Source organism: Colletotrichum paranaense, assembly GCF_030867605.1.
Source record: "Colletotrichum paranaense strain IMI 384185 chromosome Unknown Scaffold_3.1, whole genome shotgun sequence".
Taxonomy (NCBI): Eukaryota; Fungi; Ascomycota; class Sordariomycetes; order Glomerellales; family Glomerellaceae; genus Colletotrichum; species Colletotrichum paranaense.
Genome location: NW_026848961.1, coordinates 3787907 through 3815275, shown reverse-complemented (window position 1 = coordinate 3815275; position 27369 = coordinate 3787907). Strand labels below are relative to the sequence as shown.

Below are 27369 nucleotides of genomic sequence, written 5' to 3'. Positions count from 1 at the left end.
TCCCGACCCTACTTTGCTAGTCTCGAGTCAACACACGCCGGAGACTTCTTTTCTCACGATCCGGCTGGGTCCCGCAACCACTACAGTCAGATTCATCGCGACAGTCGTCTAGTGATGCTGATTGCCCGAGAGGCTTTTATTAGATCCAGAGAAAATCGAGAGGGGCAACTCGCAAGTACTGGGGCAAATGCAAAGCGGAGCGGGACAGAAACAGAACACAACACCCTCTCTTGTTTACCTTACCTTGCATATTGTCCACAGTCGCCATCAGTCGGCCAGCCCAACGGCTTCGCCCTCCCCGTACAACCATCCAACGGCGATGGCGTCCTGCAGTATTAAACCGGAGACATGCTGAGCGACGATGGGAATTGTGACGGCACAACACATCCCCAAATCCGCACGTAGGCTTCCCGCGTTACCCTCCCTGCCGCCCGCGGTGCCTTGCATGCAACAATGATTTCTCATTGCTTCCCGTTCGCTCAGGTTGGAACATGTCACTGAGCGACTAGGCTAGGTTTATTGGTTTCTGTTTGGATAGACAGTCAGCCATCGCCCAGTGATTGGTCACAGGGCCTTATTAATTGCCCGACTGGAAACACGCACACACGGCGTCGAATTACCCTTCACTTCCCAGGCTTCAGCCCGTTGCCCTGTTTGTCAATGATATTCGACAAAGGTGTTCGTGGGCCCGGCGCCCCAAGAGATGACAAGGGGCGGTGACGGGTAAGGTGTGATGTATCGCAGCATGACGGTTCTTGACTGGCACGAGACCCTCGTTGCCTCCCTCCCCTCCACACCCCTCTGGTTAGCCCTCTGGAGCCCTCTCTGGAGGGGCACTTGTGGCAAGCAACTGCTGGTCAAGCTGGGCAGTCCAGCAACACAGAGCAAGGCAGAGGTGAGACATCGACTCGCTGAGCCATCGTCTTCATCTTACACGACTGGTGGAGCCCTGCAATCTGGTGCAGGATGGTGGTGTGCCGCCAGCCATCCGAATCCGACAAGACCCCAGCTTCCTAAGCGCCGGTTGGCCGGCCGTGTCTGGCCCGTTCTGCAACCCCGGCCTATCAGAACGGTCCGTCTGCATCTTGACTGCACACCTCGCCGACAACTGCTAGGCCCATGTCCCCTCCATGTCCCTCCATCTTCTTCTCAGCTGGACCTATGAAGCAAAGCACTTGTTCAAATCTCTTGCCCAAAGTGGGAATTGGGATTCAAAATGCCTCGACTGCGTGACAAAAAAGACATCAAGTCGGCCACACCCCAAGTGGGTTTTCCTTTGAAATTGCCTACTACCTGTTCGGAACTGTTCGCCTTCCACGACCAAGGTACTTGCATACCTTACCTTGCTTTGCCTCAAGGTCATCCGTACCCATTCTATTATAACTCAATCGGATCGCTCGCTCTCTTGACTCTTGTGCTTTGCCGCCCTCTTTGCATCTTCCCTTCTTTCGTTCTGTCAAATCGCTGGCCGTCTCTCGTTTTTTTGTCTTTTTTACCCCCCCGTCTCCAGCAAATGTCCGGCATGAAGCTATCTGTAAACCAGGTATTATGAAGGGTCTGAGTGGCATACTTGCAGACGCCTATGCGACATGGCTTTCGCCCCTCACAAACTGCTGCACTCCATTTTCTGACTCCGTAGAAGAGAAGCCGCGTCAAAGTGAGTTGTGCTCTTCGGGTTCCTGGTAGCAATACGCACAAAAAAATATCCAACTGCCGGTGGGACTAACACGCACACTCCGCTTAGACACCTTTGACATTTCTGAGAAACTGTCACCACCACACACCGTAACCCGCAACCAGCCCGTGCCCATGCCGCCGCCTTTTGCTGGGACAACAATGCAAAGGTCAGCCGGACCTCGTCCGCAGCCGCAGGGGAAGTCGAAAGGAGTGAAGAGAAGTTTCGCGTCGCTCCGGGAGCGGTTCTCTGTGAGAAAGCGATCTCGCTCAGACTCTTCGTCCTCCTCATCGCGCCGACTACAAATATCGGCCCCCAGCAACTTTCGCCATCTGCATTCAGAGTCCTTTCAGTTCCCCCAGTATTCGAACCTCCAGCACGTCGGCCGGACCCCGCCACCGCGTCCCATGCCGCGACCTCGCCCTTCTTCCTTTAGGCCGCTGGAGCTCAGCATATACGTGCACAAGAGGGAGCTCTCGCCGATTCTGCCGCACTTTGACATGCTTACGCCGCCGCCGCGGCCTGCTGCTCAGGTCCATGTCCGGCCGAATCCCGACGACGATGTATTCGGACCCTCGCATGAGCCCAACTATTCCCCCATGTCGTTCCATCTGCCCCGGAAGATGTCGGCGTCGCCATCCACCCTCGCTACCATGGCCAGCGATACGCCCCCGAAAATTCCGCCAAAGTCGAGGGCCCGGTCTCAGACGTCATCCAGCGCGAGCGCAGAGAGGATGAAGGAGCGGATTGCCGGAGCCATGCTCGAGGTCGACAAGCTCCAACGCGAAATCGAGCTAGTCATGGAGCGTCAGAGCATCTACGCCAGCAGCCGGCCTTCGACTGCCCATTCGATGGCACTGACAGCGCACGGTAAGCTCAGACAATACCAAATTTAGCACTTTTTCTCACGTGTGCGTTGTAACTAACAAAAAGGATTTTAGACCTGGAACCCATCCCCACGGTCCCCGCCCTCCCGCCATCTGCACCCTCTTTCGCCGAGCGCCTCAACCCCGGGGCCGAGCGCCCTCACACGGCACCACCCCGGCCGCCGGTGCACATTCCCCACCGCGGCATGGCCTTCGCCGACGCATCGGCCGCCTTCATCACCCCACCCCCGAGCCGCGGCAGAGAAAGCAACCGGCCGCCGCCCCCACCCCCACTACCCCTCGTCCTGAGACCCCCCCTCCGCAAGAAGAAATCATTCTCCCGGGTATCCAGCTGGCTTTTCCCCGGCGGAGGCAACGCAGCAGAGCAGCATAATAATCACCACGGACGGAGCATCAGCCACGATTCCATCACTAATTTTCCCCGCCCCGTCAAGGGCCGCGAGGGCTTCTACCAGTGTGTCCATGCGCCGCGGGACAGGCGCACGAGCGTGGACACGGCGTCGACTGTGTCGACGTGGGAGGAGTCGGACGACGACACGGGAGGAGGCCAGACTGTCCCGACGACGACGTGGTCGCCAGGCAGCACCCTCGCCACTAGAGCGGAGGAGCAGCAACCACCTCTGGAGCGTGTCACTACGTTTGGGAAGGAAAAAGATGCCGGTGGTCCTAGAAGGACCGGCTTCGCGGCGGTGTTTTGAAATCTTGGGATGAAGCAGTGGTTCTTTTTTTCTTGGTTTCCACCTATTTTCTTTCTTCTGCATGATACCAACGGTTTTTATTGGGAAAGAACAAGATACCATGTTGTAAATATTATGGACTAGACGGGGTTGGAGGCGGACTTTGTCTGTTTTCTGGATATCTAATGATGCTAGTGGCGCCTACGGTACGGCAGCATAGGATCGGGCAGGGCTCGGGGAATTATTGGAATGATGAGACGTTTTCTGATGGTGTCAAAACTGTCTCCCTCAAGGCTATGTGAGAGGCTACTCTAGAAATCACTGCGGTGGTTCGATAAGTAGTATACCTGCTTATACGTACGATCGCACGCAATTGTTGTTGAGACGCAGTGGATTTCAAGTGCCCTTTTGAGGAGCCCCAGCCGAGGCGATCAAACGACTCATAGGCGACCAAAAGCTCTGGCTGCAAACAATTAGACTCAGAGTAATTAGTTCAATGTCGTTTTCTTGAGACTGTATTATTGGAGCTCCGTGCACATTGCTTTCTCCCATGTCTTTTTTCTCTCGAATGCTCCGACGAAGCGTCATCTGAAGTCAGATCTTGAGCACCATCTCTTACGTCCGTCCATCTTAACTCGTCCGGTCTTTAGCCGAAGATAAAACCTTCAGCCAGATTCTTTTCAGTCGAAATGCAATGATTCATGCTACTGCGCTGCTTGAGGTGGGTATTACTGATGGCCATCTCAAAAGACGTGTTCCCGAGCTTGGCATGTTCATCACGTAAAAATCACATATTCGGGACACTCAGAAACGGCAAAAGTTAGCAAAGGGTCACCAAGCAGGAAATGGACGAATGATGTTTGCGATGGTAACTTCCGACATGGGGTCGTTCGATCCGGGAATGCCCACTGCCGAAGTCACCACGCCTTCCTCTTGCATGTAACCCCGGTAAAACCCCAGCTGCGTTGGAGCTCTCCCGTTTTAGACGTCTGATAGGACACTTTTTCGAGGCAGCATTTTACTCCTCTCCCAAACATCTTCAACATTTTTCTTACTCTCCTCACATGACTCTCCTCCTTATCGACAGACTTATCGAATAAAGCAGCCTTATTTGAACACGATGGGTGCGGGATGCTGCTCCGACGAGCCTACCAAGGACCATGGATGCGCGGGTCCTGTAAACGGCGGTGACCTTGGGCACGAACATGAAGATAATCCCAGGCTTGACGACTGCTGTGCTGGCGATGGAACATGCGAAGATGCTTTGGATGTGAACTGCCTGGATGAGAACTGCGATGCCGAAACTTTCTGTGATTCCGAAGACGATTCGACCTGTCGCTCTATCAAGCTCGAGTGCTGCACCTCCAAGGAAGAGCACTGTGATGGTACGAGAAATTCCCCGTGATGTCATGTGTACATTGTCTAACACCGTACGACAGAGAATTGTATCGTTGCTGCTGCCGCCGTCGAGTGCGAGAAATCCTGCGAAGACGACACAGCCCACGATGGTATGCTATGAAATCCTGGTCATCGTCAAGTGTGCTTACAGCTCACAGAAGTAGGTGCCCACGAGCATTCCCATGACAAGGACGGTCGCCATCCAGCCTCTGCTTGCAGCACCCATCTCTCCAAGGCTTTCGAGCAGTACAGCGCCTATCTCGAATCGGCCCGTTGCATTTGCCGCAGCATTCTTGATCGCGGTCTTCCAACCGCCTGCTGCAGCGAGCAAAAGCCCGCCGTCACAGCCGCAGCCTCTCCTGTGAAGTCTTCCGCCGGGAAGAAGCGCCGCGAACCTGCGGAGGCGCACACGACCGCGCATGCTCATAGCCAACACAAGCATCATCATCATCACGGGATTAAGCGACGTCGCAATAAATCGCAAGCCGTTCACGACCATGACATGGCCATCAAGCCTATTCGCGATGATCAGTCCGACTGCTGCAGCGGCCACGACGTTGAAGCTCCTGGATCCGCTTACGAGAAAGGAAACCTTGCCATTGATGGCAACATGGACAAGGACATCGAGAAGGATGCTGGATCCGAGCACGTTGCCCTCGTTGTCGACGGCATGACCTGTTCTGGATGCGGGAACAAACTTGAACGAACCCTCAAAGGGATACCTGGAGTGTCTGGTGTACGAGTCAACTTTGTCATGGGCAGCGCCGAGTTCACTCTTGACGGTTCTGCAGGAAAGGCCGACGACATCATCCGCAACACCGAACGGGCGACGGGCTTCCATTGCACTCGAATGTCGAGCGATGATCAGACGCTGGACATTCTCGCCTCGGGCCCGTCTGCTAAGGCGCTGACTGACCTGGCGATCGTTGGTATAAGCGAAGTGAGCTTGATTGACAAAAGAACTGCGAGAGTCATCTACGACCCAGCTGTTATTGGAGCTCGAACGCTTTTCAACAAAATAGGACCGCACTCTACTGGACTAGCTCCCCCTCGCGATGACTCGTCCATCGCAAGTGGAAGAAAGAGGATGTATGATCAACTGATCAAGACGGCCGCCGCGGCGACTCTCACCATTCCCGTCGTTGTTCTCGCTTGGGGCGAGAAGCTTGAGCCCAAGACACGCTCGATTATTTCGATTGTCTTGGCGACTTTCGTTCAGCTCATAGCCGTGCCAGACTTTTACAAACCAGCCATATCATCTCTCGTGCACAGCGGCGCTATTGAGATGGACATGCTGGTTGTCATCAGCATCACGGCTGCATATGTCTACTCGGTTGTAGGATTTGGATTTCATATGGCTGACCGGCCACTCGATCCCCGCGAGTTCTTCGAAACGAGCACCCTCCTGATTACACTTGTGCTTCTCGGCCGCTTGACTGCTGCTTACGCACGCATTCGTGCCGTTGCTGCCGTGTCCCTGCGTTCGCTACAGACGTCAACTGCAGTTGTTATTGAAGATGGGAAGGATGTTCAAATCGACGCCCGCCTCCTCCAGTACGGCGACAAGTTCAAAGTTCTCCCGAACTCGGTTGTCCCTACAGACGGCCTTGTGGTCACTGGATCGAGTGAGGTCGACGAGTCTATGCTGACTGGTGAGAGCGTCCCGGTCTTCAAAACATCGCGTGACACTGTGATCGCAGGCACCATCAACGGATCCGGCACTCTGATCGCCCAACTTACTCGTCTCCCTGGAAAGAACACCGTTACCGACATTGCCGAACTAGTCGAGGAAGCAGCAAATTCCAAACCAAGGATCCAGGACGTTGCAGATCGTGTCGCAGGGTGGTTCGTGCCTGTCGTCACGGCCGTTGCCATTGTTGTCCTTGTTGTCTGGACCGTCATCGGTGTCAGAGTTCATGGTGAACCGACTGGGAAGTCGATCTCCACTGCCATCACCTACGCTATTGCTGTCCTCGCTGTCTCTTGTCCTTGCGCACTCGGCCTTGCGGTGCCTATGGTCTTGGTTGTGGCCGGTGGCATTGCCGCTAGAGGAGGTGTCATCATCAAATCAGCCGAGTGCACCGAGAGGGCTCGAAAGGTTAGCGATGTCGTATTCGACAAGACTGGGACCATAACTGAGGGCGATCTTGACGTTATCGAGGAACAGATTCTGCTTGCCGACCATGACGAGGCTCGTGCCATCACCAAAGCCCTTGTGGCAGGCAACAACCACCCCGTGTCTACAGCCCTGGCGAAATACCTTGCCTCACGGGCAACCCGCGAAGTCAAGGTTACCGATCCTCGAGTCATCCCTGGCGCAGGTGTTGAAGCAAGCTACAATGGCCTCAAAGTCTGCGCCGGAAACCCCTCGTGGACTGACGCCAATGCTCTGCCTTCCGTCATTCGTTTCCAAGAGTCGAACATGACGATCCTCGTCATCACCAGTGACTCTATCCCTATTGCCATATTTGGATTGCGCACACGTCTTCGTTCGGAAGCAAAAAAAGTTGTCGCTCAGCTCACACGTCAAAACATTGCCGTTCACTTGGTTTCTGGTGACCAAACTCAAGCCGTTGAATCTGTCGCCGCCCAAGTTAGCATCCACAATGTGGCGTCTCGGCGCACCCCGTCGCAGAAGCGTGACTATGTTGCCTCGTTAATGTCAGAGGGCAAGATCGTCATGTTTGTCGGCGACGGAACCAACGATGCGGTGGCAGTCACCCAGGCTGATGTAGGCGTTCAACTTGGCAGCGCAGCTTCAGCCAGCGATGTCACACGCGGAGCTGCAGATGTAGTTCTCCTTGCAGGCCTCGAGGGTATCCCCTTCGTGCTTGAGGTCAGCCGCGCCAGCTTCCACCGCATGGTGTTCAACTTTGTATGGTCGGCCGTGTACAACGTGCTCGCCATCTTGCTTGCCGGAGGCGCGTTCGAGCCTGTCCACTTCAAGATCCCTCCCGCATATGCGGGCTTGGGTGAAATGGTCAGCGTGATCCCTGTCATCGTCGCTGCCCTGACAATGTTGGGGAAGAAGATCCGAACCGAGGTCTAAGGGGCAGGTGTTGAACACGTGTGATGAGGCCTGGCTGGCACGTTCAACACCTGCGGGCTGAGGCATAGGTCGATTTTTTCTTTCTCGTCATTACTGGTTGATGACGGCTGTTCTGGGGGATAGGGATTCAACACCACCGACAAACGCAAAGGGATTGAAGTCTGGTCTGGCATTTTGCTTACTTTGCTTCGTTTACGAGTGCGATGAAGTTACTAGAGCAACCACGACTTGGTAGCTTCACTGGGCTTCTCACTTCCGCTCGCTCTGAGGTAGTTCTTACTACAAGAAGACGTTCAACGTGCCGAGGTCTGCCACTCTGGTGCATGGCTAGAAGAGGTGACCAATCGATTACGGGAATATAAATACAAGAGACTGCAATTGCTTGTCCGACCCTCATTTTGCTTGTGTGATGATTTCTTGCCAAGTTACGCCCTCGATGCGAAAATAGCCTCATTGTCATTCATGTGTCGAAAGATGTGTTTATGGGATACACGAGATGAGGCTCATCACAGATTCTCTGAAAACTAATCTCTTTCCATCTCTTCCAATTTAGCTGAACCTGACATGGCGGCTTGTGTGGGAAAGGGGGAACGCAGAGCCCTGAAGAGCCTCAGCACATCAGAGTTGTCTTAGTACTGTGACCGAGCAGCGTCTTGTGAAATCTAGGATGTGAAGTCTGCTGAGAGTTGTTTCATTCTCTTCAAGGGAAGATTACATCAAAGTTGATTCGCCAAACGTACCTTGCCAGTGCCATGTACAGACATGTTGGAATGAACAGCGAATCACGATTCACACATTCTCCAACCTCACTCATTGGCCATATCGGAATAGACCTGCCTACAGCCGATGACGTCTTGCAACAATAATCCTCGCACTTTGGTACTTGCATTGCCCAATCCAGAGACGTGCATTACCAAACAAAATCTTACCGCCCCGCCGAAAAGACGGGACTTGCTCCGGATCCACCGTGAAGTGCTGTCAACGGTGAACGGCCCCGCAGGAGCCCAGCCACCAAAACTCGGAGGGCAACGATGTGAACCAGCCAGATGGAGCCCGGAGGACCAGCTTGTGATCTCGAACTCTCGAATCGAGCGCAGTCCACGGGGAGACAGGGTGTACGGATACAATAAAGTTATTGCGTCCTGCCATGAGAGTAAGCATATCGAAGCATACAAGAACGTCAGCATCCTTGCACAGCTGCCATGGGAGTCGATGCTAGGGTGCAAATGTCGTGCAGGCGATGACAGCATATTTCATGTGCTGAGCGGTGAGAGTAAAGTATGAGGCGTCGTGATGCGAGAAGTGAGGCTGGGTGGCGACAAAAGTGTGGCATCGTCGCTATAGACCGTACTAACTCAAACCAACAACATGCAAAAGCCTGGCACATCGAGTTGACCACGTGAGCGGTCAAGGTGCGGATGTGACATGGAGCCGGGAGGGTGGATTGCATTCATCGGGATCGTGATTCTGGTCTTGATGCACCACGGAGGCTGACTTGCGTGGTTGGGTAAGTTCCACGATGGAGGTGGTTTGAGACCACCGACCAGTCACCGCCGGGCCGGATCGGTGTGTAAGCCGGTAAGGGTAGGGTTGCTGTTGGTCCGGCCGACGTCTGTGGGCGGCGAGGAAGAGAAAAAAAAAGCAAAGAAACAAACGCGAGAGGAAGTGCGGGCAGGGTTCAAGGTTTGACTCGTCGGCATTGCGATGACAGATTTGGCCAACAGATTGGATACCCGCTCTAAGCGCATGCGCGACTTGCAAGTGATGGGCATTTTTATTTTGAGTGACACTCTCTGCCTTGGAAGTTAACAGACAACGGATTTGCACGGGGACAGGGCAGTGACCCTGAATGCCAACAAGAGCCATGATGTGAAAGAGGCTGAGAATGGCAGGCTGTCTCATCCATGGTCGATGGAGAGAAATAACTCGGGGTTGCGAAATAGGGTTTATGCGTGCAGCAAGTGGCATCGTCATGCGCAGTGGGGACGGATCTCGTTCTGGTGCACATGCCGTGGTTTGGCGGCGGACGTGTGACCACCGGCCAAGCCCGCAGCGTTTTTGGCGTCCGGTTCCTTGGGTTATAGGCGGATCGTAAAGTGCGTTGGCGCTTGTTGGCTTCGGGCTCCCATGCAGTTGAGGAGGGATGGCCATTTGTACGTGGACTGGATGTATGGATGACCGTCTAATGCAGGGTACTCGTTGGGCAACTGAACCGTTGTCAGTCGGTCCAGTGGTGGTAGGTCCTTTAGATAGACGAGAAGGTATAGAGAACTAAGGCGATGGATGTTGACCGAGAGTTTGCGAACACACCCGACTGTGAAAGTCTGAAGTTTCGAGGTCGGCGAGTGGAACTTTCTGGTTCCGTATATCGGATCGGCGCTTCACTCAGGTCCGGGCAGGCAGGCAGGCACGGCCACCATACAGGAAGACGGCAGGTTCGGGATGGTAACATAACTGGCAACTGCAGCTCAGTCGATCTGATGTCGTGCCTGCCGGTGCCTTGGACTGAAGCAACATAAGCAGCAGATTGAGCAGCAAAAGGAAGGCATGGAGGGGTCTTCGCACGGCTCTTGCTGTATGTGTTTGATCTGCCCACCCAATGGAAGGCGCGGACCGGCACGAGAATGCGACTGTCAAACACTCACCTTCCTCACCTCACCTTACTACCTTAGGTAATACCGTACGTAGCGAGGGACTAAGCGCTTATCTAATCTGATCTTGCCCTTCTGAGCTCCGTAACCATCCGGACTCCTCTTTTGCCTTTGTCTTTTTTTATCCTTCGGGAAGCGTTGCACATTTTTTGTTCGGGCTCAAACGGGAGGCGCCTCATCTTGCCCTTTTCCAGCAGCCGGTCGCCGCAGACGGGAAGCTCAGCCTCCTCACGTTTGTCCAATGTTTGTCCGTCACTACTTCGTACATACGTAGTACACTAGTATGTCAACTCCAACTTTTGCTTATGGTTTATTACCCGCTGCTGACGCCGCAGTCCCCTTGTTGCGCACGGCCTCTGGGGGTCCCATCATTTGACAGGGCTGCCCGGAACGACTACTTTGCATCGGCTTATTAGCCAAACGCCAATAGGCCCAAATACTCTGTACCATGCTCTCTTCTGGATAGGCCATGCGGCATGCCATGGCAGATGCGAATCGGCTCGTTAGAGTGGTGTCATCCCGCCATGTCCGCCTGATGCCCCCATTCTACCCGCCAGAGACCCACGAGCTACTAATTAGTAATGGGAGAGGCGTATCCGTACCGATCCTGATAGACCAAGGGACCAAGGACATGGGCTTCGCTTCCCGCCCGAGCCGTCGATAGCTTCGACAATCCCAACTCTGATCGGGTCTTGGCTCGACCCTCATAGATACTGCCCATTCAGCTTACGTGCCGTGTCTGTGACGCCTGCACCTCGTCCTGCGGCCTCCGAATCTCTCCTCTGGGGCTGCCCAGTCTGCCTGCATGCCGTGTCGTTGGACCAGGCTGCTCGTTGGATCGTCGTCCTGCAGCCTGCAGTGCGAGGCAAGCTGCAAGTCGCGGCAGCCTGGGATCGCCGCAAATCGACAATTCCCCCTTGGAAAGCCCATCTTACCCATCGCTAAGGCGGCAGCAGCACACCCTTACCGTTACAGCTCTTCCAATGAGACCGGGGTCTAGAGGAACTTCTGCTGTGCCTTGCTCTAGTTGCACACAAGCCCGGCTCTCAAGGGACCATTCACCGTCTTTGCATTTGTAATGACCATCATTTCTCACAATCCGCTGTGCTGAACACACCGCAAGGTTGTTGATATTGTACATGACATTGACAGCCGGCGGGCGGCATACGCAGCATGAACCTGGAATGGGATGAGGTAGGCTGGCCGCAGACTTGGCCGTGGAGCAAGAGATTGCATGCCTCCTGCTCTACCAAGCTTCCTGCTATGCTTCCCTTCCCCTTCCAAAAGCACCTTGGATCATAGTTATTCACGGTCAAAACACCACCGACTGCGGAGTCGAGTCAGGAATGTTGCTCCATTTCGTACGGCACGGTCCCAGAAGGGCACGAACAGAGAGAAGTGTGACGGGAATCCCTCCGCAAACACACAGACGCACAAGAATCGGATACAGGGCACAGGCGGCACCCTCGATCCCTCATCCCTCATCCTAGGCCCCTTGAGTCCTTGACAAGCATCGCATCCGAGCACTGACTGGCATCCTCACCTCCAGGCTTCAGGCCTCCCAAGCATGGACCCAACAGCCAGGATTAGGGCCATGGGTTGGAGGAACTTGGAGCTGCGCCCGGGTCACTGGCCTTTCTGGGCAAGGCTAAACCCCCACGGACAACTGTCATTCGTCCACCAATCCGTAACTCGTTTTTTCTCTCGCTTTCAACCTGCGCCAGCGAAATCCCATCTGCACCTCTTACGTTGCATCATCTTTTCAGCCCATTCACACCACGTCCGTCATCCCTAGACATCCGCGAAACCGCCGCCGGTCAACAATTCGACACCGGTGTCGTTCCCTACCTGCGCAGTAGTTGCAACTTGCCGCTCCAGCTTCTTGGGGTTCCCACCGATCTGATTCCACTCTAAACCCGCTAGTGTTCCTTTTCTTGGCCACCAAGTGGCTTTCCCCCGTCTACCAACCGAGACAAGCGGCCCAATACTGCCAAACAAAACGCGGTGCCACGCCTCAGCTCACGAAAGGGAGAGGGAGCAGCATCAAGGCAGGGTAGGTCAGTTCACAGGAACAGGACCTCTCATTGCGGTCAACGTCTAGGCTTCCATTCAACCGTCCGAGTTGTGCCAACTTTGGCCAGTCAAGGTTCCGTGCTGTTCCGTTAACGCAGCTGGGCCACATCACACATTGAATCAGCACACAAACAGACTATCCGTACACTTCTCAGTCTCCCTCTGTCTCTATCGTCCACACCCCCGACGATAGCCACCCCCACCAAGCTACCATTCCCACGCCCACGCCCACTCCCTCCAGACCAGTCCGCCGCGGTGCCCCCCTCCATCCCTCCATCCAGAGCCCACGGTCAAGGTCCATGGTCCACAGTCCACTCACACTACTCGCGCTTCCCTGTCGTCTCTGTTTCTGACCCGTCGCTCGTTGCTTCTTCTTGCCTGTCCGGGCTACTGCCACTGGCACTCGACTGGTGAGGAGCCATGAGCCAAAGAAGGGCATCCGGCCACAAAAGCAAGCCAAAGGCACCTTTCCCTCCCGACCCCGACGCCGATACGGTTGCTTTGGCTCTAGAACCTCTGCCTCTTCTTGCACCTGCAGACGGTCCCACGAACGACAGCACTGCCGCTGCTGAAGCTGATGTTGCGAATCCTTCGACTACCTCGTCATCCGTACAAACCGCCTCTGACCCATATAACACGGCACGCCACCCTCGATCTCGCCCTTCCACTTTGCGAAGCCGACCCTCTACCCTTTCCCACGCTTCCAGCGCCGGCGAACATGGTGACGATACGATCGAACCGATCCCTCAGTCTCCCGTCCCGCATCTAGACGACGGCATAATGCCTTCGAAACCTTCTCTCTTGCGCTCTTCGCGCGACGACGCCCCTTCATACGGCGCCGTATCCCAAGATCCCAGCCGCAATGTATCACCTACCGGGAGTGATTCAAGGACGGGAAACGCACATCCAATGCGATATGTATCCGACACCACCAGGTCAGCTTCCTCGAGGTTCTCCACTGCCTCAAGAAGGGAGAGCTCTCGTCTGTCCGAGGAGTTGGATGCTGCCGCCCTTACAACCGGGCTGGAGGGGCGCTTTGGTGTAACCCAAGCTCCGGTGACGACAAACATGCTCGAGGATGCAAAATCAGACGCGGCCGAGGATGAGGTGGACTACGATGACTACACAGGCAGCGAACCCGACGAGGATCCGGCTGATAATTCGCCTCACGAAGTCGTCCGCGCCTCGGTGCCACCAACGGATAATATCACCCTGTCCATCAACACTCCGAGAATGTGGACGCTGTCGTTTTTGTTTTCAGTGCTTGGTTCCTCTACCAACTTGTTCTTCTCGCTACGATACCCCAGTGTTGCTATTACGCCCGTCATTGCCTTGTTGCTTGTCCACCCACTTGGTCTCATGTGGGACTACCTCCTCAAATATCACAGCGATCCTGCGGAGGAATTTCTGGATGGTGTTCTCCAGACTGATGCCGTGAACCGGCCGCCAGCGAAACGATCCGTGACCCGATTTCGCAGATGGCTTGCGCAAGGTCGGTGGAACGAAAAGGAGCATACTTGCGTCTACGTGAGCAGCAACGTCTCGTTCGGCTTCGCTTTTGCTACCGACGTCATTGTCGAGCAGTCTAGGTTTTACCACCAGGAAGCCACAATCACCTATCAAATTCTCCTGATTCTGTCGACTCAAATCCTCGGCTACGCTTTTGCCGGCCTTACGCGTCGATTTCTGGTTCGACCCAGCGGTATGATTTGGCCCGGAACCTTGATGTCTGCGGCCATGTTCGGGACTCTCCACAAGGAAGAGAACAGGATCGCGGACGGCTGGAGGATCTCGAGGTGGAAGTTTTTCTACCTCGTTTGGTTCGGCGGTTTCGTCTTTTACTTCCTTCCCGGCCTTCTGATGCCTTGTCTCAGCTACTTCAACGTCATTACGTGGTTTGCGCCGAAAAACGTGGTGGTTGCCAACCTATTTGGCACTGTTTCTGGCCTGGGACTGTTTCCCCTGACCTTCGACTGGGCTCAGGTCACGTATATTGGATCTCCCCTTTTGGTCCCTTTCTGGGCTGCGATGAACGTCATTGGCGGTCTCGTCATCGTCATGTGGCTCATTGCGCCTATCGCCTACTACGCCAATGTGTTCTACTCATCGTATATGCCAATTTTGTCTTCTGCGGTATTCGACAACAAGGGCAAGGTCTACGATGTGAGCAAGATCCTGACATCCGAGTTCCTCTTCGACAGAGATGCATACAGCAAGTACAGTCGGGTGTTCCTGCCCATCACCTATGTGCTCAGCTATGGTGTTCAGTTCGCTGCCCTGGCGGCGCTGCTGACGCACACGGTTTGCTGGCATGGCAAGGATATGTGGAATACGTGGAAAACGGCCATGGCGGAAGCTCGCAATGAAGGCCAGGCGGTTTACCAGCCTGTCTCGGGCAGCTCTGAGCACATCAGACCCCAGCGATCATTCAGCAGTCACGGAGGTCTCTCAAGATCTTCATCCAACCTCGAGGGCATGATGTTCCGAGAAGATGTTCACTGCCGGCTGATGAAGCGGTACAAGGATGCTCCCCTTTCCTGGTATCTAGCCACGTTCGTCTCGATGCTGGCAGTGGGCATTTTTGTCGTCGAATAGTAAGACTCTCCTCACAAGTTGAATCGATTATAGGCTAACAATATAGTTACCCCATCCACCTCCCGTGGTACGGCTTGCTCATGTCACTGGGGATCTGCGCCATATTCTTCATCCCTAATGGCATCATCATGGCAGTGACCAATCAGCACAGCAGCATCTACCTCATCTGCCAGCTCATCTGCGGCGCCGTGTTCCCTGGCCGCCCAATCGCAAACATGGTGTTTGTCACCTATGGCTACATCTCGTCAGCTCAAGGCATCAAGTTTGCCTCTGATCTCAAGCTCGGCCATTACATGAAGATTCCGCCCCGCATTATGTTTTCGGTGCAAATGGTGGCCACGATCGTGTCGTCCCTGACCCAGATTGGCGTTCTCAATTGGATGTTTGCCAATGTCAAGGGTATTTGTACGCCAGAGGCTGTTAATGGCTTCACATGCCCGATCGCGCGTGTGCACTTCAACGGCTCCATTCTCTGGGGTGTGGTTGGACCGGGCGAGTTCTTCGGACCGAACGCAACGTACCGCGGACTTGTGTGGTGCTTCCTGATTGGAGCCATCGCGCCGATTCCCCTGTGGCTCTACGCGCGCAAAAACAGGCACAGCATTCTCCGAAAGATTAACCTACCGGTCGTCTTCGGGTCCATGGCGTGGATCCCACCAGCGACGGGGCTCAACTTCTCGGTATGGGCGGTGGTATGCTATGTGTTCAACTACCTGGTCAAGAGGAGAAAGAGCGCGTGGTGGGCAAAGTACACCATGACTATGAGCGCGGCGTTGGACTCGAGTCTGGCGTTCGGCATCGTCGTGGTGTTCTTTGGCTTCGTCTACCCTGGGCACATGAAGGGCTTTAAATGGTGGGGTACAGAAGTGTACAAGCAGGGCTGCGACTGGCAAGCGTGCTCGTATAACACAGTGCCTGAGGGAGGGCATTTCGGCCCCGACAAGTGGTGATCCCTTTTGGCGACACGAAACGAAACGATTTTATGGAAATTCTTTGATACATTTTTCGGCATGGCAAGCAGGTATAAGGATGGCATAGTTTTTGGATTAAGATGCAAGAGATGGAGTTTTGCCATTGGCTTGGGTTAATTGCAGCCCTAGGGATAATTATTCACGCATTTAGAAGCACATCATAGAGAGGTGCTGCATCGCGAAATTTGATGCAAAGACCACTTTGGGTCTCGGTTTACGCCTGCCTCGATTCGTGCTGATGAATACAATCTGAAATGAACAGTGAGTCACAGGGTTCAAATAGAGAAACCAGTGACTCTTATTATCGCGCGTAGGCTTCGTACACTACGAAGATCAAATCCGTCATCGTGGCTCCAGACCGTTTGATGCCCCCTCGCCGAAACCCGATTCGTTGCTGTCCGTGCCGGGACATCGCCGACCTTCTCGAAACGGATTGGGGGCGGCATCTGAATCCTTCGGTTGTGGGCGCAAGTAAGTCGGAGAACTGTATGTGAGATTGACATTGCCATGAAGGAGAATGAGTCAGCCTGCCCCTTGCTGGGATAGGATAAGCTAGGCAATTTTGGGGTTGGAATAAAAAGTGAGGCCAAATTCGGGTGGATTGATCTTTGCGGCTGACGCTACTCTCGTATTGGCTGACGGGTGCTGTTGGAGCCGCTGCCGATTGCGACGTTCCATGGAAAGCGAGTGTGGGGGGTTTTCGTCCTGTATTCTGACGGCCGTCAGCACATTTAGGATTCGGTTTAGAGGATTGCGATGGGCAGGGGGCTTGGAGTATCGGATTGTTGATATTGAGAGGGGTTGGAGGTTCGCGGGGTGAGGGGCATTGAAGTTGAGGATTTAAGAGGGCTCTGTAGGACGGCGATTCGAGAGTTGAAAAGACGCTGATAACTTTTCATCTCATTCGTCTTGTTTGTCCTGCTTGAAGTCTCGTTCTTGACGAATTACAGTTGAGCTCATACATTTCAACCCCCAGAAGCTCAATCCGTTCCAACTTGAACGTCGGTTCATCTCAACATCAAACCCAAAGCAAATATCGCAACCCCCATCAACACCAGCTCAAACAAAGCAAGACAACCTATCTACCCACCAAAAAACCTCTTAAATATATCTCCTCCAAAAATCTTCGTCAACCATGGCACCGACACAAGCATCCCACCTCCCCACGACCCTCCGCTCGCCAACCCACCCACTCCTCCTCCGCACTCTGGAAGAATCCGATTTCGCCGCCGTCTCGGCCGTGCTATCGGACCCGGAAAATACGAAGTACGACCCGCACGCCTCGGCTATCTCCCCCGAGGTGGCCAAGATTGTGATTGCGAGGATGAGGGAGAGCGCTTCCGTGCCGAGTGTCGTCGACGAGGCGAGCGGCAAGGTCGTGAGCGGGCCGGGGAGGGTGAATTTAGTCATCGTTCATGTTGGTGATGTTAGCAGGGACACGGAATCGTCAGGGGGGAGGGAGGAGCAGGAGAAGGAGGGAACGGTCATCGGGTTCGGCGGGTACGGCGGCATCAACGAGCACGGAGAGGACGGGCAGAGGGTCAGAGTCGGCGACGTGGGCGTCATGATTAATCCGGAGTATCGGGGCCGGGGGTTCGCGGCCGAGGCGGTGCGGTTGGCTGTCGAGTGGGGGTTTGAGAAGGTCGCCGAGAGCGGGCTGCAGCTTGAGAGGGTGAGCGCTACGATGAGCGAGAGGAATGTGCCGATGAGGGGGTTGGTTGAGAAGAGGTTTGGGTGGACGGGGGTTGTGAAGCCTGGGAAGGAGGAGGGGGATGGGGAGGTGTTTTTTGAGGTTACGGGGGAGACGTGGAGGAGGTGAACGGGGTTTGATGAACTGTGAAGGGTGTCTAAAGTTTGTTTGAGAGCGGTTGGAGACCTGGGTTTGGTTTCGTTCTGTCTTTGTTGTTTCCCGTCTTGATTGAGGGGCGGCTCACGTTGAACGGGTTTATTCAAGAATGAAAGGGTGATGTTGCCCCTAAGTAGGGAGCTATCAAACCAGAAAGAAATAGCGGCAGAAATCATTCTTAATTATCACGGAATTTGATGCCCATCCGAGACCTAGAATCGTGTGTACTATTCTACTGGGCGGGCTCCAAGGTTAAACCAGAGTCATCTTACAGTATGATCGTACGAGGGCCGTACATGCCTATGGTGTCTTGGCTTCGATGCCACCGAAACCCAGGCCTGTAAGCTCATGTTTGTAGATCTGTAGGTGGAGTCTGGAAGGACACGAAATTGTTCACGGAAAAGAGCATGATTATAAACACCCGAATCACATCGAGTACACATCACTAAAGTGAAGTTGAATGTCAGTTGTTTACTTGCGTCCTACGCAAAGCTCAAGACTCCCAAATAAGCACAACTACAGAATCAAGATGGTCGCCATCACCATCCTCACCCTCCTCCTCTCCATCCATGAAGCCCGAACCGCCTCGCCTCTTCACATACACCTGCCAGACCTCTCCCTTCTCCCCAACAACAGAATCCAGCAACAGCCATACGTTCCTCGTGCCCCTCCACGTCACGACTTCTTTATCCTCCGTAGAGTCGTGTAGCACGATACCCTCACCTAGCGGCATCTCGGCCTCCTGCCCGTATTGCATAGCCCCCTGGAGATCCGCATCGGCTTCCATGGGCACGACCTCGGACCCGGCGCAGTAGTGCGTGAGCGAGTACCCGTTCACCAGCACCCAGTCGTCGGCGAACCGGAAGCGCTGCAGGAAGCAGGCCTCGCCGCAGACGGACGTCACCGCGTGGCCCTGGCTGGGATCGAAGCGGTGGCGGGACTTGTAGTGGCGGAGGGTCAGCGGGGAGACGCCCAGGTCGTAGGTCGCTGCTTGGATGTTGTAGAGGGCGTCTGTGGGGGAGTAGAAGCTCGGGAGAACGTGGAAGGAGAGGTCGGTGTGGGTCGTCACGCAGTCGTGGAGGATGCTGTCCCATTTGGTGTGGTTTCCGGTGAACCCTTCTTCGGGCCGGCATGGCAGGTGAGAGACGAGTAGGGCACCGGGCGGGGTGAGGAAAATGGCACCGCCGCCGTGGGTGACTGCTGTGTCGTTCTCGACGGACCAGTCTGGCCGCTCGCTGGGAAGCCCGATGTAGTATGGGCTCGAGGTGTCAAACTTGGAAAGCCTTTGGGTGAGCTGTCCTGGAGTGGGGAGGAATATGTCGTCGTCCAGGAGGCCAAAATACTTCTTGCCGTGTTCCTGCTCGGTCAAGGCCTCGTTGACATCCATGAGAATGGTGACCAAGTCAAGATATCTCGAAGGTTTGTCCCGTTTCTTTTCTAGTGGCACCACTGTAGCGTCTATGCCGAACGCTTGCAGCTTCTCGTATATTTCCCACGCCTCTCCACTGGTGGCTCGGTAAAGAGTCACGACGACAGTCGCCCCGTTCGATTTGCCATGCCCGTTCGTGAGCCACCGCTGCCAGTCCATGATGAGGGAGTCATTGGCGTTTGTGAGGCGCTTGTAAGTCGTGGAGATGCCGAACAGCAAATCGGAAGCGTCGACGGCGCCTGGTAGTATGCTTGTGGCTACGGGAAGATCGTTTGCATCGCCCTCGGGGTACATATCGAAACTCTCGTCATCCCAACGAATGTTTTGAAACTCCTTGTCGGCAAACGCGCGCTTGATGTTTGTTGTTGGGAACCTCTGAGGGGCTTCTGGTACGACCCTGATCCTCTGAGAGTACCAAGATATGTTTTGTGTAAGACTGTGCCGCTCCGCAAATTCTCTCAGGTAGTCGCTGCCATGTACAGAAGTTTCTTTTTGGCTGGTCTTGACCACCGGCACAAGAGGATCGACGTCGATGACTTCGTAAGCATCTTGTCGACTTTTTGCAACCTGAATCAATATGAAAAGAAGGACAAGCAAAAACGTTACCGCGTGTAATGCCCTGGCATGGTTGTGATAAGCGTACATGGGCTGCATTGTGGGTGGAAGGGCGCCCATTTTGTCAATAAATCAAGGCCGCTGTCAAAAGCAACACTTGACGCGAACGAACAAACAAATCCCCCCATTCGGAGGACATTGCCATCTTTTTGAGGGGATTCTGAGGAATGTTGGCCACGATAAAGGGATGGTGTGTGGAATTCAGTCCGCCTCTGAGGTAGTGAGAGGTAGTGAGACACACCATACACACATCCGGCGAAACGCGTAGACTATGGCGCCTCCATGCCAAGTGCAGAGACACAACGCTGCTGCACCCAGAATATCTTCACCCAAGTATGTCCGAGCTGTATGACAGTCCTAAAATCATTCGAGTGTCTTGTTTTCAAACGTGTAAGACCAATTTTTCGAGTTGCGTTGCTGCCAGTAGAATTTCCACTGCAATGCTTCGTACCACTTCTCCCTGACGATGAGTTTAGCTGGTGATGATGGAATGGCAAGGGCTTCTGTGCACGAATCCCGTTCGAAAGTTGTAGCAGAGCACTGAGGACAGTACTCCGTACCATCATGGCGCTCGATGCCTGACGCAGCAAGTTTGGTGATTTAGGTTTAGATGTGGTCGAGGAGGCTCTTTGTGGGGTTCTCGAGTAACGTCTGTCGACGGCCGGTCATGATGAAAATGGAAAGCCTCTTCGGGAAAAGACTTAATTAAACTCGGGCCGACGAAACTGGATGAACGGGCCTGTTCATGAGATGGTTCGGGAGATGAGAGAGGGTGTGCAACCAAAAAGTTGGCGTCTTTGGGCCGTTGGGGAAGAAGACGGGCCCGGGTGCTTAGCTAAGGCGCTCTCCGTCTCCGAGACTTCTAGGGAAGGTGGGTCGCTTATGTCGACGCTTCCTTTTTGATGAGCCAAGAGAAGATCTCTACTCAAGGCAGTTTAGCATCTATGGTGCCTACTCGCTGATACGGTAATTGTCTGGATGCTATACTTGTGTCCTCGAGCCGTTGTTGTGTGACACAACCCCTCGTTCTACATCAACCTCAACATTAGAGCGACCCTTGCCAGCCTCCTCTCAATTCACAGCTTCTCGGAGATATCATCAGACATCGCACAAGAGTATCTTCCTTCTCCACACATTTATTCTCCTTCCGACGCCGTGCAACGCAGCAGTGGTGCAGCGCCGGCCACGACGAGTTTGCATCGAGGGCGAGCCGTAGAACCACGAGGTATCAGGTCGCACTGTGAGAGGTGACCGCCGTCACCTCCTCAGGCCAGTATCACAGAGACATTTATGTCATTTGCTAATTGCGACTTAAGCTTAGCGGACTCCTTCATCATCCTGATCGGTTTCAAATGGATTTTGAGGCCTCATGTTAGCTTCTCTTACTTGGAAACGTAGAGTACAGCCTTGACCAGAATCGGGTTCTGGTGATCAGGAACAACGGTTATCAACATGTTCAAGCCCGGAGAACTCGAACACCAAATCTTCACTGCAGATTCGAAACGGAAGGAGATCTCGACGAGACCAGCACTCCCTAACATTGCTTGCTAACTCCGTGGCCTGATGGACTACGGATGGCCTTACTCTTGGCCGCCGCATAGGTGGAGCTGCTCATCCGTCGGTCGAGCTACACAATCACGCTTTTCATCTCCGCTGTGCACGACTTACTCCCGAATCCTGCATGGAAAAAGAGCAAAGTATTCCGAAGACGATGCGCACAGCCGTCACCGCTGCTATTCTTAAGTCGCACTACGCATGGCGACGTCGCCACCCCTCTCCTGCCACTCACTGTGGTGTCACCGAGACAGGGAATGGCCATCTGAAACCACGATGGCATCTTCACCAGTACTTCCCTCAGGAGTCTCAACAGCGCCGGATTTGGCACTCTATTGGGCCCCTGAACATTTGGACCCAAAAACCACGGTCCAAGGCAGCTCGTTGTCGTCAGGATCTAGCGGGGTTGCCGTCTCTCTTTGCGGCATCGCCTAACGCTGCGAAACATTTGAACAAACGCCTAGATATCAGTTCGTCAATCTACAACAAGGGTCCCAAAAGCGGCTGTCGTCCAAGTCTACTTCTATCCTTGCAAAGTAGATGAGCTGTCTTTCAGGGTCCATGACCCCGGCCAGCTCATCATTTAGTCCGTTTGCAAGATTGCCCAGCCTGGGGGCCGCGACCACGCCTGACTGAATGCTTGTCGAAAGTAGCGGTGCGCGGTAGGCCGCAGAAAGCCAATGCCTACTTACCATATTAACGAAGCACTAAGCAGGGGGTCCATTGACTCGACTATGGCCAATGCCGTCCTCCGTATTCTCGACATGCTGTGGATTCGTGAGTACTGCCACTCGTAGCATCACTTCAGCAACCCAGCGAAAGGTGTCAAGACAGTCGGATTTGTCCAGAGCTGATTCCATCAGGCCGATCGTGCTTGACCGACAACCTATTCGAACAAAGGTCTCCACCGTCTGGTCGATACCACTGTCGTAAGGAAGATTTCAGCCGATGGACCCGCTACGCCATTCTAGGGGCAGTAACCCAAGATAGACCATACTCTTGTGCTTCCCATCGGACATTTTCTTCGTGCTTGTACGCAGACAAGCTCGTGGGGGAACAAGGAGCTTTCTGGTGACAGCTGCAGCCACCCCCTTCAAGAGGAGCCACACAAAAGCATGATACGGATCATGCTTCTCTCGAAGAAACCAGGATTATCTTAGCAAATCACTGGTCTGCCTACGGATATGCACATAGCCAGGCCACAAAGAAGATGATCCGGCTTTGGCGGTCTGACGACAGGCCAACATCCACGCTCGCTCATAGGATTACGTGTCATTCGAAGAGGAATAGTCCAGTATTCACGATCGACCGCTAACGCGAAGGCTTTCAGTCATGGCAAACCGCAACTGGGCGTCTTTAGCATGTACTCTGGTTACTCTCTGTTCTTCAGGGCCGCGGTCGCGCGTGCCGAGTCAGGTTTACGTTGCCCTGAGATCTTCAACACTGCAGGATGACCAGCCTTGTTCCACCATCTTGAACAAGCTGTTAGAGTCAACGGCCAGATGGCACTCTATGCACCTATCCGCGAACCCGCTCTGCAAATCCCACCCCAGTGCGCCTCCAAAAAAACGGGACCCATACCTGTTTGGTCTTTGCGGGAGCGTCTGCTGTATTTGCGCTTGCAAACTTCCCCAATGACTCTAGAGTTTTGGCGGATGAGCTCCACATTCTTCTGTGAAGCCTCTCAACGGACCAAATGTTTGAGCTGGTGATATCTGATGAAACCTGCCTAGCTTCGATCTCTGGCCTCTTCCAAGTAGGCCCTCCCAGCATGGCTCAGTAGCTCAGATACCTCTCATGTTAGCACACGACAAGCCACCAGCTTGGCTGCTTTTGTGAGCTTTCTCCAAGTTGGGCGGACTTGCGGATCCTCCTGCATGGAAGCTTCCCCGGAGCCGTTTGGCCTACCCGGTTCTTCAACACCGAGACGACACATGCGGTAACTTGCGACCACCACACAAGCATCAGCAGTAATCTCACTTCATTAGACTTGGTCTCGTGAGTTCTCTTCCAAGAAAACATATTAGACCGCCTTCAGTCTGTACTCTCCGTGTCTCCCACTTCCACCATCTTACCAGTCATCTATCACTTTGTAGCCTCACCTCGATAAGGCAAAAGAAGGAGCGGTGGCCGGTCACAAACGGAGCCATCAATGCTGAGAGGTCGATTCCAAGACACCGCAACAAAGAAATCTGCACCGAGAGCGTCGAAACTCAAGAAGGAGCCCCGAGCCCCGTACTGGAGTGCAGGATCCGTTGCAGAATTGGCCGTGTCTCCAAGAAAAGTGACAATCTCGAACCCCCTTGTCCTGGAAAACTTTGCCAGCGTGCTGCACGCCCGCGGATGTTGAGTCGCCAACCCCCAGAACGAAGACATCAAGTGTTTGCCGAGTGCCAAAGGCCTAGCAGTTACCTCTACACCTGGTCTCGCTATTGCTGCAGGACTTGTCTTAAGTCTTCCATCGTCCCCCCCTCTTTCTAGGAACAGGTTCGCCTACGCCGGTTCACCAAGGTCCTGTCCGCATCGCAGCATAGCACCACCTTCGAGACATCTTCCACCGACAAACAGCCGGCAAGATGCTTTCCGTATCTTCTCTTCTTAATCCGTCGCCTTCAGGGCCACTTCCTGCCCCTCGGTTCCTCCCAAGTCCTGCAATGTCCTCGCCGGGAACCTGCTACTCAGACAGAGCTCCGTCACCATATCTTGACCGACCCGTCGTTCCGAAGCTCAAGATGTCCAAGGATCCGTCTCCAGTATCCAAGTACAAGCCTCGTGGAGTCATCAAATACTACCCCTTTGAGAATTTGGACGACATATCCCGCCGCGAGGTCCATCGCTTTCGTGTCTCGCCATTTGGACGTATCCAGGAGTCATGTGCCCATATTCCATACAACAGCGGGAAAAAGGACTTCTTCGAGAAGACGGGGCGTGAAAGCTTTGAAGGTCCGTGATTCCAATGCCGAGATTCTCCGGCTGCCTTTGCTGATCGAGCTGTCTAGTTTTCAAGTATGAGTTCAAAGTGCCAGGAGAAGACAACGACTTCACTGTCATGTGGGACTACAACGTCGGTCTCGTCCGCATGACTCCCTTTTTCAAGTGTTGCAAGTATTCCAAGGTAGGGCTTCGTAACTCTATGATACGAACTCTACTAACATATACAGACTGTTCCGGCAAAGATGTTGAGCCTGAACCCTGGACTCAAGGATATCACGCACAGCATCACGGGAGGCGCAATAGCAGCTCAAGGTTGGCTGAAATGTCTCTTCCAACTGTGAATTCTGGAAACTAACTGTTTCAGGGTACTGGATGCCGTACGAATGTGCCAAGGCAGTATGTGCCACGTTCTGCTACAATATCGCCGGAGCCCTTATCCCCATCTTTGGCCCTTCATTTCCGTCCATGTGCGTCCCGCCAGGCTCGCCAGAGTACCAACGCATGGTGATAGACCACAGTATCGTCGAAGACGCCATCAAGGATGCCGACAGGTCACGAAAAGTACATCACCGCGCTCTCCCGCCTATGACTCTCGGTCACATGCCCAACATTGAACGGCGCCCCATGCGACCCCTTCGCGACGACAGAAGACTCCGACTTAACACGACTCGTCTGATGAGCCCGTACAGCGATAACGACGGGGAGGGCGGCAATCGCTCGTGCCCAGACTCGGCGTCCAGCAACGGCTCAGACGGCGTCGGCTACAGCTACGGATATCACCAGACCCCGGCACGGCACTCGCAGCCACCCACTTCCGGATGGGTGGCTGCGAATCGTCCAGAGCCGTACCGCTTGGCCGACGAGATCTACCGCACAGCCCATACACCTCATCCGTACCTCAGCGCCGTCCCCCGCTTCACGCCACTGAACAATAGGCACACGCCGGCCCCTCATCCGCCCTGGTCACAAAAGCGTCCCGTCAATCACGACGACGGCGATGGCGGCTGTGACAGCAGCGTTGGCGAGAGCATCCACGTCAGCAGCCCCACGCTGAGCGTTCAGTTCGACACGCGGCGGAAGGAAGAAGAGTCGGACGCCGAGATTGCCGAGCAGAATGCTGCTCTGGGCCTCATGACGCTCAAGACGGCGTCTCGTAAGGAGTCTGGCTACCAGAGCGACTTGGACAGCTCTGACTTGCACCGCAGCAAGCGGCGGCGGGCCACGTCCGCTTGAACTAACTGGGGAGGACGGGACAAAGAACGGGAAGGGAAGTGATGGATGACTCGAACGACTTGAACGTATTCTAGATTTCCATGTTTTTGCTCGCGCACTCACTTTGTATTTCTGTTTCTTGGGTGCCCAAATAATGTTTCCGGATGGAACAGATCAACTTGACAAGTCTATTGTCTCTGCTTTCCAGCTTCATTTCTGAAAAGTCGGGGGTTAAGTACGTTGTTTGGTGAAATGCAAAAGCATTTAATAAAGTAGTCAACATGTCTGATCATCAAGACTTCCTTCTTCGCAACCGCAGCAAATGCCTTTCTTCTAAACATTCAATCATCATGCAGTCAAGTTCAACCCGAAGCCAGACTACCTCTTCTCCGCAGCCTTCTTCACCTTAAACTCCTCAACCCACCCCTTGGCCCTCGCCACAGGAACAACATACACCCTCACAATCCCATCCACAACCTCCACATTCCCGCCGCTCAAAATCTTCAACAGCGAAGCCTTCTTACCAACCTTGACCAGCCCGCCTGCCGCCGTCTCCATGTAACACTCCACCCCGGCCGGGCTAGCATACTCCCCCTTCTGATCCCACGGCAGAGGCAGGATATACCCCAAATGATCCCCCACGCACTCCGTCTCATTCCACGCCTTTATGAAATCGCTCTCCATCTGCAGGGGGTACAACAGCACCGCGGGGAAACTCAGACTGCTCGCCGGATCCTCCTCGTCAGGCACAAGCCTCATCCGCGCGTCCTCCATCTCGGGCGGCTGCTCCGTCGTCCGCGTCTTGATCCCCCGCGCAGCGAGCGCGGCCTTCAACAACATCTCCCGTCTCCTCTCCCCCGCCTTCCTCTCCTGCTCTCTTTTCGTCTTGGCGTCGGCGCGCTCCGCGGCCTTGATGATGTCCCGCGCCACGGCCTGCAGCGGTTTGTTCCCCTCGTCCAGCGCCAGGCCTCTCGCGCACGCGTCGTCGGCCTCCGCGATGCGCTCGACCTTGAGCAGGGCGCGCGCGGAGCGGTAGTAGGCTTTCAGATTCTTCGGGTTCAGCCGCAGCGCGAGACCGCAGTCCGTCCAGCACGACCTGAAGTTGCCGAGCTCGAGGTGGCACGCCGCGCGGTTGACGTACAACGACTCCAGGACGGATCTCTGCTTGGCGATCTCCTCCTCGTCGTCTTCAACCTCGATATCTCTTTCTTCTTCTTCTTCCCCATCCTCCCCTGCTGCCGCGCTCTCGCCCTCAACCTTGGCCTTCTCCGTATGAAAAGTCTTCTCCCCCTTCGCCCTCCTCTTCTCCTCCACCGCCAAAATCTCAATCCCTTTACCATAAAACTCTTTCGCGTCAGCATACATCTTGGCCTTGAAACACTCGTTCCCGCGCTCCTTGAACTCTTCTCCATTCTCCCTCGCCGTCCCCTCGTACGCGAGCGCCTGCAGCGCCGCGACGTCGTCGTTCTCCTCGAGCGAGGTCATGAAGAGCGGGGACTTGTTCAGGTCGGCCAGGACCTCGTCGGCTGTTTTGCCGCTCAGCAGGGCGTGGCCGGGCGGTAGAGCGGCGCCCTTGGCGGCACCAGGGATGGCGGCAGCCTGGGCTTGTGCTGCCGCCGCTTGCTCCGCGTCGCGGCGCTGGACTTCGGCGATCATGGCGTCGGCCATTTGGTCTGTGATTTCTTCCATCTGGACCATTGTTGCGGGATGAGGATGCGTCCCCGCTTTTTTTTTCTGCGGTGTGATTGTTGCTGAGTGTTTTCTGTTTCTGAGTTTGCCTGGCAATGGTCAAGTCGCAAACTG

The 27369-nt window shown here is 54.5% G+C and overlaps 8 protein-coding genes across 8 annotated transcripts; 6 read left to right on the top strand and 2 right to left on the bottom strand.

Annotated features, from left to right (window-relative positions):
• Window positions 1–745: 745 nt before the first annotated feature.
• CPAR01_04862 (uncharacterized protein) lies at window positions 746–3260 on the top strand (the record flags this gene model as incomplete). Its single annotated transcript, XM_060489142.1, has 5 exons — window positions 746–1072; window positions 1116–1197; window positions 1544–1657; window positions 1745–2545; window positions 2617–3260. The coding sequence occupies 5 exons, from the start codon at window positions 746–748 to the stop codon at window positions 3258–3260; spliced, it is 1968 nt and encodes a 655-aa protein (XP_060353348.1).
• A 1099-nt stretch (window positions 3261–4359) lies between these two features.
• On the top strand, window positions 4360–7686 carry CPAR01_04861 (copper-transporting P-type ATPase; the record flags this gene model as incomplete). The annotated part of the gene is made up of 3 exons (XM_060489141.1): window positions 4360–4624; window positions 4679–4747; window positions 4796–7686. The coding sequence occupies 3 exons, from the start codon at window positions 4360–4362 to the stop codon at window positions 7684–7686; spliced, it is 3225 nt and encodes a 1074-aa protein (XP_060353347.1).
• A 3997-nt stretch (window positions 7687–11683) lies between these two features.
• On the top strand, window positions 11684–11827 carry CPAR01_04860 (uncharacterized protein; the record flags this gene model as incomplete). The annotated part of the gene is made up of 1 exon (XM_060489140.1): window positions 11684–11827. One exon carries the CDS (start codon window positions 11684–11686, stop codon window positions 11825–11827), a length of 144 nt encoding a protein of 47 aa, XP_060353346.1.
• A 1003-nt stretch (window positions 11828–12830) lies between these two features.
• Window positions 12831–15955, top strand: CPAR01_04859 (OPT oligopeptide transporter; the record flags this gene model as incomplete). The annotated part of the gene is made up of 2 exons (XM_060489139.1): window positions 12831–15004; window positions 15052–15955. The coding sequence occupies 2 exons, from the start codon at window positions 12831–12833 to the stop codon at window positions 15953–15955; spliced, it is 3078 nt and encodes a 1025-aa protein (XP_060353345.1).
• A 1156-nt stretch (window positions 15956–17111) lies between these two features.
• On the top strand, window positions 17112–17795 carry CPAR01_04858 (acetyltransferase; the record flags this gene model as incomplete). Its single annotated transcript, XM_060489138.1, has 1 exon — window positions 17112–17795. The coding sequence occupies one exon, from the start codon at window positions 17112–17114 to the stop codon at window positions 17793–17795; it is 684 nt and encodes a 227-aa protein (XP_060353344.1).
• Window positions 17796–18315: 520 nt separating this feature from the next.
• On the bottom strand, window positions 18316–19926 carry CPAR01_04857 (uncharacterized protein; the record flags this gene model as incomplete). Its single annotated transcript, XM_060489137.1, has 1 exon — window positions 18316–19926. One exon carries the CDS (start codon window positions 19924–19926, stop codon window positions 18316–18318), a length of 1611 nt encoding a protein of 536 aa, XP_060353343.1.
• Window positions 19927–23996: 4070 nt separating this feature from the next.
• CPAR01_04856 (APSES transcription factor Xbp1) lies at window positions 23997–25587 on the top strand (the record flags this gene model as incomplete). The annotated part of the gene is made up of 4 exons (XM_060489136.1): window positions 23997–24363; window positions 24420–24535; window positions 24582–24666; window positions 24719–25587. The coding sequence occupies 4 exons, from the start codon at window positions 23997–23999 to the stop codon at window positions 25585–25587; spliced, it is 1437 nt and encodes a 478-aa protein (XP_060353342.1).
• A 357-nt stretch (window positions 25588–25944) lies between these two features.
• On the bottom strand, window positions 25945–27264 carry CPAR01_04855 (uncharacterized protein; the record flags this gene model as incomplete). The annotated part of the gene is made up of 1 exon (XM_060489135.1): window positions 25945–27264. The coding sequence occupies one exon, from the start codon at window positions 27262–27264 to the stop codon at window positions 25945–25947; it is 1320 nt and encodes a 439-aa protein (XP_060353341.1).
• Window positions 27265–27369: the final 105 nt, after the last annotated feature.